Source organism: Anguilla anguilla, chromosome 19, assembly GCF_013347855.1.
Source record: "Anguilla anguilla isolate fAngAng1 chromosome 19, fAngAng1.pri, whole genome shotgun sequence".
Taxonomy (NCBI): Eukaryota; Metazoa; Chordata; class Actinopteri; order Anguilliformes; family Anguillidae; genus Anguilla; species Anguilla anguilla.
The window spans coordinates 7552008-7563691 of record NC_049219.1 but is presented as its reverse complement, the minus strand read 5'-3'; the positions used below and the strand labels follow the sequence as shown (position 1 = coordinate 7563691).

The 11684-nt window shown below is 50.0% G+C and overlaps 1 protein-coding gene across 4 annotated transcripts in view; it reads right to left on the bottom strand.

The window, feature by feature from the left end:
* The window catches only part of LOC118219016 (copine-8-like), a 56780-nt gene that overhangs the window by 2090 nt on the left and 43006 nt on the right, over positions 1 to 11684 (bottom strand). For all 4 annotated transcript variants that reach the window (XM_035401803.1, XM_035401801.1, XM_035401802.1 and 1 more), the window contains 9 exons: positions 10503 to 10578; positions 9407 to 9460; positions 7809 to 7870; positions 5935 to 5981; positions 5062 to 5243; positions 4440 to 4567; positions 2284 to 2386; positions 788 to 845; positions 1 to 10 (listed from right to left, as the gene is read on the bottom strand). The exon at positions 1 to 10 is cut by the window's left edge and continues 64 nt beyond it. In XM_035401803.1, the coding sequence (XP_035257694.1) occupies positions 1 to 10; positions 788 to 845; positions 2284 to 2386; positions 4440 to 4567; positions 5062 to 5243; positions 5935 to 5981; positions 7809 to 7870; positions 9407 to 9460; positions 10503 to 10578 (720 nt within the window). The remainder of the gene's footprint in view (positions 11 to 787; positions 846 to 2283; positions 2387 to 4439; positions 4568 to 5061; positions 5244 to 5934; positions 5982 to 7808; positions 7871 to 9406; positions 9461 to 10502; positions 10579 to 11684) is intronic.

Here is an 11684-nt window from a genome sequence, read left to right as displayed (position 1 = left end):
TCGACCATGGCTGAGGAGAGAGAAAAATCGTTAACTTTCTTTTTAGGGGTCCAAGCGGTAAAGATGCTGAAGACTACTGTACACTTCTGAGGACTATTGCAAATAGACTGCTGAAGACTACTGGAAAAGACTGCTGAAGATGACAGTAAAAGGATGCAGGTTATGGTTTGTGGAGGGGGCAGATTTTGGTTGGGGGGCAGGGATCAGGTTATGGTTTGTGGGGGGGGGGTTCAGGTTTTGGTTGAGGGGCCTGCAGGTTCTCTATTCACTCTGAGTTGTATTGGGCAGTAAAGCCACAGCTGTAATCTCTACACAAAGACTGGGATCAGTGACAGGTCCTGCACAGGTAAATCCCCAGAGGAGCCCTCGCCCTCAGTCCCCATTAATCCCTCTCTCAGCCTTATTATCTGCTCCGTGTGGCACCGCTGATAAGTCTGTTCCTATCTCTGCCTCTCCGCCACCTCTCTGCTCTTTCAATTCAGCTCAGCTGTGCTTAACTCTGCTCTCTCTCACACACACACACACTCATTCATACTCACACACGCGCACACACACACACACACACACACCCACACACACTCATTCATACTCACACACACACACACACACACGCACATACACCCACACACATACACCCACACACACACACACACACACACGCACACTCTCTCCACAGCCAGCTCTGTAGCCACCCATAAGTGTTGTAGCTCAGCTCCACAGAGGCTCTGTGTGAAGCAGTCACAGTAAGCGCTATGAGGGTCGGGTCAGAATCAAACCGTTGTCTTACCGTCAAACTCCGCCGGGCCGACGCCCACAATGATGATTGACATGGGAAGGCAAGCCGCCTGCATAAAGAATCAAACAGTCAGCGCAGAGGCAAACAAAAGCACTTCCCCTCTCCCAGAGCAAGAACACAGCCCCACTGGGTTAGGTATTACAACTTTAGCATGTAGCCATAAAAGCTGACCAATTCAGAATTTACCACGTCATACTCAGTAAGAGGCCCCGGTCCAGTCTTAGCACAAAGGGGTGTTTTCTTAAAAACTGCTAGAAAATTTTCCAGAGATCTCACCTCCTGTCACCCTCATAATTTTGCGCACTAAACATAAGAGGACTACAGTTACACGAAGTTAAGTTCCAACAACAATGAGGTTCGTTTCTTCACAGTATATAAAGAATTAGCCTCATACAGCCAGAAATGACAGAAATGGGTGCAGTGGTAGGTTACACTACCACTGACTGACATAAAGATTCAGTGAGAGATTCATGTTAGAGTAAGCTGTAGTCAAAGACTCAGTGAGAGATTCATGTTAGAGTATGCTGTAGTCAAAGATTCAGTGAGAGATTCATGTTAGAGTATATTGTAGTCAAAGATTCAGTGAGAGATTCATATTAGAGTATGCTGTAGTCAAAGATTCAGTGAGAGATTCATATTAGAGTATATTGTAGTCAAAGATTCAGTGAGAGATACATGTTAGAGTATTCTGTAGTCAAAGATTCAGTGAGAGATTCATATTAGAGTTTGTTGTAGTCAAAGATTCAGTGAGAGATACATGTTAGAGTATATTGTAGTCAAAGATTCAGTGAGAGATACATGTTAGAGTATTCTGTAGTCAAAGATTCAGTGAGAGATTCATATTAGAGTATGTTGTCGTCAAAGATTCAGTGAGAGATTCATATTAGAGTATGCTGTAGTCAAAGATTCGATGTAAGATTCAAATGAGTGTACGTGACTCACAGAGTCTCTGAGTGCGTTACAATCACAGAGCCGAGGGCAGAGAGAGAGAGAGAGAGAGCTTCAGTCTCTGACTTTGGCGTGTAAATAGTGTAAACGGTTTCAGCTGAAACTCTGCTTCTCTTGACAGATTATAAACTAGCTTTTTAAAAAAAAAATTATAATAATTTTTTTTTTTTTTTTACAAGAGCCGGAGAAAGCTTTTCTTCCTTTCGTTAATTACATTTCTCCGCCCGCTGTGGCACAATGATTGACGAATTTGTCAAACTAAACAAAATCTCTCCGATTCATTTTCCACTCCGCGTTCCCGGCGCCACCGCACACACACAACGCCCAACCCCTGCGCCAGTCCCTCCCCCTCCAGCGCTCCCAAACGCTAGCTGCGGTTTCAGAACATTCATCTTACCAAAGCGCAACCCGTTGTTACTGGTCAGCGTTAAGTTACAGCTCGGAGTCATATTGCATATATACATATAGGTATAGCCCAGCGAAAGGCTCCGATGTGCCGGTGAGCTTCGCCGGGTACACGGGGCGGAGTAGGCCCTTACGTTGACGATGGCCTCCTTGGTCTGCGCCATGTCCGAGATGACCCCGTCGGTGATGATGAGGAGGATGAAGTACTGCGTGCCGTCTTCCACCGAGGCGGCGTACCTGGGCGGGGAGGGGAAAGGGTCAGTACACAGTCTGAATACTGACTGAATGGGGAACTGTTTTTTTTTGGACTGAGTACTGACTGAATCAGAAAGCTTCGGAGTGAGTACTGCCTGAACAGGAACACTATCGGAATGAGTACTGAATCAATCAGAAAAGCTTTGGAATCAGTACCGACTGAACAGGAACACTATCGGAATGAGTACTGAATCACTCAGAAAAGCTTTGGAATCAGTACCGACTGAACAGGAACACTATCGGAATGAGTACTGAATCAATCAGAAAAGCTTTGGAACGAGCACCAACTGAACAGGAACTGTATTGGAGTGAGCGATGTTATAATGCGAATGGCAACCACCGGGTTCTATTTCCTGTTGTCATGTGGAAGCGTAGCCATGGTTTCCGCCAGCGTGAAACTGCAGGGGGAACCGTTTGATGACAGACAGGGACGGGATTAGTACCGGTCGAAATTTTTTACCAATAGGGAGCTTTGAACGCAACTGCCTTCATCGAAGTACAGAACGTGGGCGTAAGGTGTTCAGAGGGAAAAAAAATTATTATTAAAAATAAATGGAACCGGAATTGGATCATGGGAGTTTTTCGTGTGACAGTGGTGAAGCGCGCGTGGGTGTGCGCGCGCGCGTTTGCATTTATCTATGCGTTCCTTGCAAAGACTCCTTTGTGAGGTGTCGGTTGAAATGCATGATGGGGATTGTAGTACAATGCCACATCAGAAGACTGGTTTTGTCGCCTACTTGTTCTTTGTCCTTTCGGGTTCGCGAGATGGTGGCCGGAAGAAAGCTGGAGCGCTCTGACCAATCGACGTGCGGATCACGGAAAGCGCGAGCAATCGGCTTAGCGCCGTCGCAGCATCAAACGCGGACAGGCGACGCGGCCTGGCCCGAACGAGGCGAGCAAACCTAATCTTTATTTACCCCGCCGCGTTTTCCACACGAGTACTTTTTCTAAGCCTTGGCGGTTTGCAGCGATGTTGGCATTCTGGGTCTATGTGTAATCAGCCCGTTAGCTGTTTTCCTGTCTAGCCGCTAGCCGCCGTGCGCGCTGGATTTCACAAAGGCTTTTAATTACGCCGGCGGCACCTGGCCGTCGCCACGCCGACAGGACGAGCGCGATCGATGCAGCGCGCGCTCCGGCCGTCGCGGCTAGCTAGCATCGATTTCCGGGGGGCGGCCAAGGCGTTAGCGCGTTCTGCGGCCATGACGGTACCGGCGGAGGCTGCGAAAAAAATAAATAAATCCGCGCCCCTGTCCCCCCCCCCGCCCCCCCGCGCTCGAGTCCTGGGAGCCATCGGCCGGCCGGCGCCGCGCGGAGACGGGATCGATCCGAGGGATCATGGGAATTTTTAATCGGCGACGTCTGGCGGTCCGCAGATACTCCCCGCTAATGAGCGCCCGGGTAATAGAAGCTCAGTTTCAACTCAATCCAGTTGAGGGACGCTTTATTGGCACCGTGTAGCCGAATGCACTGCCAAAGCTGCACGCAAATGAATATTAAACACGGGTTCCCATTTAGTGTTCTGCTTCTACTGAAGGAGAGGGAGGGAGGGAGGGAGGGAGCGAGAGAGAGACAGAGAGAGAGAGAGACAGAGAGACAGAGAGAGGGAGAGGGAGAGAGAGAGAGAGGGAGGGAGAGAGAGAGAGAGAGAGAGAGAGAGAGAGAGAGAGAGAGAGAGTGCATGCTTAGCTAATGTAAGTCTTTGCCCTTACGCTTGTTGATTAACTCATTAAAATGGCCGACAGCCTCCGAGCTGCCAGCAGCGCCAGGACGCCGGGGCGGTCACGTTCGCCCTTCTCAGGGGGACCCCCGAGCCGGTGTTTAGAGGTCACGTCCGTCCCGTCGGGGGACTGTTTTTTTTGCACTGAGTACTGACTGAATCATAAAAGATTTGGAATAATTATTTACTGAACGGGAACCATTTTGGACTGAGTACTGAGTGAATCCTAAAAGCCTTGGAGTGAGTACCAACTGAACAGGAACCGTTTTGGAATGAGTACTGACTGAATCCTAAAAGCTTTCAGCCGCGCCGCCTCACCTGGCCACGTGGTTGATGACGGGCGAGAAGTTTGTGGGGCCATACAGCTGGACGCTCTTCAGGCTCTGGTAGTAGGCCTCCATCACGCCATCGATCCCGGCGCAGTAGGGGTTCTGCGGGTTCCCGTTCTGGGCGGGGAGGGGGGGAATTAAAGGAGGGAGGAGAAGAACAGACTCGTCAATACTTCAGGGGCACGCGCCGGAGAGACGGACGCAAACGGGCTTCACGCCGCGAGCCCCCGCGTGCTCTCCTCTGGACGCCGGCGTTCTGGAATGTTCCGCGGAGCCGAGCGTTGCCGGGAGACGGGCCCCGCCGGGCGGTGACGGACGGGCTCTCTCTGGCGGGCGCCTGTGTGCGGTCTCGGGGCTGGCGCGGGCACGGCGCCGATGCCGGCTCCAGCGCCAGTCCGTCTCGCGCCCCCCTCCGCCAGCCCGTAGCCGCCAGGCATAACTAAACGCTCGAGAGCGCAGCTAAACTGTCAGATTTTACAGAGACTGTCGCTCAGAGCCGAAGGACAGGGCTTGGGGGGGGGGGGGGGGGAACCAGCCCGCCTCTCCAAGGAAACGGTTAAACCGAGAGAGGCGGCGAGGACCTCGATTCGGTGGGGGGGGCGGGGGCTCACCAGCGCGAACTCGTGGGAGACGCGGCCGTCCGGGGGAAGCTTGGCGCCGAAGCCCAGCGCCGGGAACATCTTGTCGGTGTCGTAGTCCTGGATGATCTCGCCCACGGCCTTGAGCGCCATGCCGTAGGCGTTCAGCTGGTAGGGGCTCATGTAGTGCAGCGACGTGGGCTGGGCCGGGTGACCTGCGCGGGGGGCGAGAGGGACGAGCTCAAAACATACAACACTGTACACATATTGCAATAATAAGATCTATAAGACACTGTGGACTGCAGTGTTTTGTACCGCTAAAATCTGCATACTACGGTATTTCCTCAACGCTAGAATACATAGGGGACTGTGCACTGCTTTTTATTCAATGCTAAAATGCTGCATTCTTAAATGCTGAAGGTGTCTACAAGCAGAGCACGCCCCACACACGGCTCTGAAAACAAAGGAAAAGGATGAGTTTCGTGATAATTGCGCTATTTTTTTGTACAAGGATAAGCGACTCCGACTGTTTTCTGCTAGACTTCAAAAGGAACCACCCCCTGAACCTTTCGCCCGTCGGCTCAGAAAAAGAAAGAATTACAGGAAAGCTATCACGTGAACGGCAGAGAACGCCGTCGCTAATGCATTAAAAAAAGCCGTAAATAAAGCGTCGCCTTCGCCATTTCCCCGGCGGGCCGAAGCAGCAGAGCGCTAGCGGCCCGTTAGCGACGAAAAAACAACGGCGAGCGGATTAGCGGTTTTCTCCCTCGTCGCTACGAAAATCGGCCGTCGCCGCTCCGACTCCCAGGCCCCGCTTCGCGCGGACGATGGCGGACGCTAACGCGCGAGATACAAACATCGTGACGGCCGCCGTTATGCGTTTAAACAAACAACAGAAGCACTCACCGTTGGAGGCGGTGAAGTCGATCGCCACGGTGAAGTTGATCTGCGTCCTGAAAAGCAAGAGCAAAAAGGCGGAAAGCGTTTTTCGTCAGACAAAGCACGTTCGCAAGCGCAAACACACGCGCGCAAACACACACGCGTGCGCACACACACACATACACCCACGCACGCACACACAATTCTTTCGTGGTGCCCTCTAGGCAGTAACGCCATTATGTGGAATGACGGGGAAAAAAACTCAATTAAATCCAAGCGCACGTTTTTCCGCCTCGCCTCGTTCGGGCTCGTTTTTCACCCTCCTCCTCGCGCCGGGTCGGTTATTGGCCTTCCCCCCCCGCGCACCTGTCTCCCTCCAATATTGCAGGAGGGTCTGCTTAATACCACGGCTGGGAGTTGCCGCATGACTTGGTGGCCATATTGGATTTTTCTAATCTCGCAAATGCGCCCACAGTGATGCACGCCATTTCTTTGTGTACTGAAATACTGCAGCTTGCGTCATTCGGCAGCGAATATTCAAATAATAATAATAATAATAATGATAATAATAATGCATTTTATCTATAAAGCACTGTGTGCATTAAAGATCACAAATATGTGATTAGAATGTTCTTAACTGAACATTCTAATGCTGATGTCACAATCGCTGCTGGTGATTGAAAGCACCGGAGTTCTAGAACACCGACTTTGAGAACATTCCAAAAAAGCCTGCTCTTTTAATAAAGAGGTGTGGGATTTACATTCCGGAACGCTTTCGTTCGTCACCAAGACAACGGCTGCGCCGAGACACTCGTATCTCCTCCGAGCCGGCGGTGCCGTCGGGGGCGGGCGAGAAAGGGTCCGTCAGACGGGGCGACCGCGGGACGCTTCACGGGCTGACAGCTGTCCGTCAGCCGGCGCCCCCGTTCGGAGTATTAAAATCTATTAAAATCTATTCCGCACCTCCTGACGGACGGCCGTCAGCGTCAGAGAAAAACGCCCGCCCCTCGGGACCCACTGTTTGGAATGCGGGGACCGACATCGCGAAAACACACACGCGCCCTCGCGGGCACACGCTTGCGAATGCAGCACGCACACGCACACACACACACACACACACACACAGTTTAGTTTCTCCTGAGAAGTTCTCCCAGTCTAGCCGTTCCTTGCACACCAGAACAGAAGGGTTGTCATTAAGGGGGGTTGATCAATTAGCACTAATCTTTTGACAGTGAAGGAAGTAAAGGAGCCCCCCCCCCCCCCCCCCCCCAAGTCTCGCCAAAGGTCCAAATCGCCGCTTTCTTACATAGACCGAAACGCTGTTTTGCTTCCATGGTGCAAACTTGCTTTTCACTCAAAGAGTCGAAGTCACAGATCATGTATTTTCTTGTTTGTTGTTTTTTTTATTTCTAATGAAGACGGAGCGGGGAGTGGGCGTGCTCTCCGCCACGCCTGACCGGGCCGGTGCGGGGCCCCTGGGGCACGCCGGCGGGGCAGAGCCCCAGCCCCGATCAGAAACGGTTCGGTTCGCTCCTTCCCGCCAGGTAATTATTACCTGCGGGATTCCAGGCTCTCCCGATATAGACCCGGCTCCCGACCCTCCGTCGGAGACGGAGAGGGCAGTGGGGCAGACACGAGCAATCAAACGACGATTTGGCACGCCGATTCTTGCTTTCTCCACAGCAGATGCTTATTCAACAATGGAAACGGTCTTCTGTAGCTCTGTCTCCCTGGGCAACACTATAGCCAGCTATGAGTCACCCAGCAGAATGTGCCCACTGGAATTTTGTTATAAGCGCTTATGAAGCCTTTATAAAGCCTCTGCGAAGGCTTATAAGGCACTGGGTGAGGCATAACCTAGCAGCACATCAATTCAGAGAACGCACGTGTCCAGAACTTACCCCCCTTTCAGATAATCCAGGAACGTGACCTCGGTCTCAACAAGGAAGGACAGCAGCGTCACCTGTAGACACAGGACACCTTTAGGGGAGGGGCTTACCTTCAAAATTAGCCAATGGAAAACTGACAGTTTGCTATCAAAAGGAATACGCTTCACAGCACAAATAATTTTGCTCATTGTGTCAAAGAACAGCTGTAAAGGCCTTTTAAAGTTAAGGTGGGTGAAGGATGACATCTGCGGAAGGCCATTTAAAAGTAAATTTGAATAAAAAGATAAAATTTTAAAAAGCTATTTAAATGTCCATAATTGTACATATTTGTGTCGGTTATTTCTGCAATGTAATTCCAGAACTGCAAATGAGAAAAGTGTTTTGTACATTACGGGTTTATCAAGTGTCAGAGGAAACCTGATGTACGCCTTAACACGATTTTCACGTTGTAAATGCGAAAACCCAAAACATGCACCCATAATTTTCTCAGTATGAGTCCAAGTTAATGCCCTGCAATATGATCAATGCCTTTAAAATAAGCAGTAGCTTTTTAAAGAGGAGAAATATGCATGCAATTAAATGTGATGAGAGTATACGCGTTTATAGTATCCGGATACCATGCTTCATTTTCGCTTACAAGAATAGCCAAGTGACTGTAATGGAGAAAATGACTTATTATTAATAATTTATTATTAATATTACTGAACAATACTTGTTTAACTGCACAAATCATACTTTAGGACAGAGTGCGTAGAGGTAAATTTCAATCAGTGCAGATTTTGTACGTGTGTGTGCATTTATACACACACGCACACGCACACACAAACGCACACACGCATTTAATGGACTTAGAAGCAGAAATAATATTTCCTGGCTGAGCAACGTGACAATGCATGCAAAACAATGCCTTTCACACATCGTTATTATTATTGTATGTCAGAGTGCTAAAAACGAACAGAAGTAGAACATCTATACGAACACCTCGAGCTTCTTACGAAAATAACAAAACGTCGAACGAGAACAGGGACTGTAATTTCAGGAGCTATTCAGCGAGACAAGGGTACCATTCACGGAAATTTCTCATTTGTCTGTTGGCCTTTTGGTACACATTTCTTTGCCAGCACACCTCCCAAAACAATAATAAAAATTATGTTCATCCTTGACGGAAATTTTGGAGTACCGTACCATACCATTCAGTCACTCTCGGCTCTTGTTAAGGAATCACTTGTGGCCAAATGTATTTCAGCGTCGTGTGAGCTAATTGGTCACGAGCGGCAATTTGCCCGCCATCGCTGAGAACGTTCAGTTTTGGACCGACCAAAACGCGTCACACGTCAGACGCGCGACGAACGCCGAGAGACACGCTTCTCACGTGTCGGCGCGGCAACTGAACGATCAACCGAGGCGACTGCTGCACGGAACTAAACGATCGTTCGACCCGTGGCTTGAAACGGAGGGCTCTCTACTGACCCCTTGGTGTCGGAGGACTGAAATACAAGTGATTGTTTTCTCCGGGATCCTAACTGTGACGGCGGTGTACGCGACACGAGGGGAATCTCTCGGGTGTTCCGATGAAAAAAAATAAATAAAAATGATATCACCCTACTCACCGTTCCAGAATTTAGGTATTTTTTCTTCTTCGCTTTCTTCTTCGGATTTATCACCTGTGGGAAAAGCAGACTTTTGTTTAATACCGCTTTGCTGTCGGTGTTTTTTTTTATTTATACGACGCGAGCGACTCTTCAGTGGATCGGCGCAGACAGATCCATCCCTGCGGCTCCCCCGCCTCCCAAAACGGACATTTTTTTCCCCCCTTCCGTTTCAAAACGGTCGGCCGTGACTCGGAGTACTACAGGGGGAGAGCTGGCGCTGGCCGGCGATCGGCCAATGGCGTACCCTCTGCCCTACTGGTCACTTAGCGACACAGCCCTAGCAGGAGATCGGTGATGCTTCGGCTTGGTGCACTCTGGGTAAAATATCCTCTGCTCCAGTAATACGAGTTACATAATAAATAAATAACAACAATCTTTGAATCTGGCCTTTTTGGATTAATGCCATGGCAGCATTAGGCCAATGGGGAAGACACTGCAGGGAAGTAAAATGACTTTGGGGCGGGGGGGGGGGGGGGGGGGCGGTGGACGGGAGAGGGGGGCAGAAGGATGCCAACAGATGGCACACAGTTGCCTGGATCCACCAGAGGGAATATTCAGATTCAGGGGTGACCTCACTCTGGACGCCAGGGTAAGAAAAGCCTGCCTTCGAAAACCGAAGTCTTGATTACAGCTCACAGGTCTGCATCTGACTGTCAGAACACGAATACTCACCACGCGCGCGCACGTGCACATGTATGCAGGCACACACAATGGGCACGCGCATGCATACGCACACAGGCATGTCTGTGTGTATATATACATACCTGCGCATGTAGATGGTATGTGTGTGGGTGTGCATGTGTATGTGTGTGGGTGTGTAGACGGTATGTGTGTGGGTGTGCATGTGTATGTGTGTGGGTGTGTAGACGGTCTGTGTGTGGGTGTGCATGTGTATGTGTGTGGGTGTGTAGACGGTATGTGTGTGGGTGTGCATGTGTATGTGTGTGGGTGTGCATGTGTATGTGTGTGGGTGTGCATGTACACACGTGCGCGTTCGTGATGTAATGGCTGCACAGGTTTCCCCGCGCGGGCGCGGCCCTCCCCCCCCCCTCACCTCGTACACGTTGAACTGCGACTGCCCCCGGGACAGCTCCCTGTAGCTGGTGGTGAACTCTCCGATGAAGTCGTGGCTGAGGACACACACGTGAATAACACACGCTCCCTTTACCGACTGCCGGGAAGAAGAACAGAGCGCTTCAAAAGCACAGCGCAAAGGCCGTCTTATGCTTCTGCGTAGTATGCGTAAAAATGGATCTGCGTAGGGGCTGTGCGGAACGTGCGGAACGTGCGGCATGTGCGACGGCTGCAGACCACGGCCGCGTTGAGGCCGCGTACCTCTTCGAGAAATTGAAAGCGCGTAGTTAGCAACCAGTGCCCGCATACGCCGTAAAGAAGATGATTGGTTGACTGCTGACATGAGGTCACTGGCATACGGCTCTGGCTAACGGGTCACAACAGCTGATTCACAAAACCAATAGGCAACGTTAAATATGCTGTTAAAAAGCGCTTTTGTCAGGTGAATGTCTTCGTTGCAACAAGTTAAATCTAGCTGAGCATTTTTGTGGTCATTGGTGCAGTATTTAGAAGGTCTGGAAATACGAATAAAAGGTATTTTCTTTTGAACTATAAACGGTCAGTAGCAATGTCCAATTACGTGGCCTGCGCAACCTGTGCAGCATGCCGCACAGGTATAAACGATCTGGCCGCTCACGAGTGCCGCACACAAAGCAAACTATGCAGACTACGCAGAAGTATAAAACAGCCTTAAGGCTGCCAGGGTAGAAGGGACAGGCATAGACATACGGTCGTAGATATAACAGGAAATCAGACTGCCCCGTTCAGCAATGCATCGAGGTGTACTGGTGCTTTCTGGGCCATTTGGGCCACTGTAATTTCTATGCATTTTTCTCCTCCCAGATTCTAGTCGTCTCAAAGTCAGTCAGAGCTGTAAAAATGTACATGCTTTGTATGGGAATCAGGGGCAATTCAATTAGCCTTGTTCAGAGATCCAAATTAACTTGATCTTGATTATCAAGCTTTAGTGATTTGGCTACAAATTGATCTGAGGCTTGGGGAATTTCTCTCTCCTTTTGATGCCCGAACGATTGGCTGTTTGTCGCTGGTACTGAGCCAATTTGTTGTTAGTACCGGTATTTCCTGTTCAAGCATTCTGATTGGCTGAAGTTTTTTTTATTTATTTATTTTTTTTTTTTTTAAGAAAGCGAAGTGTCAGGGT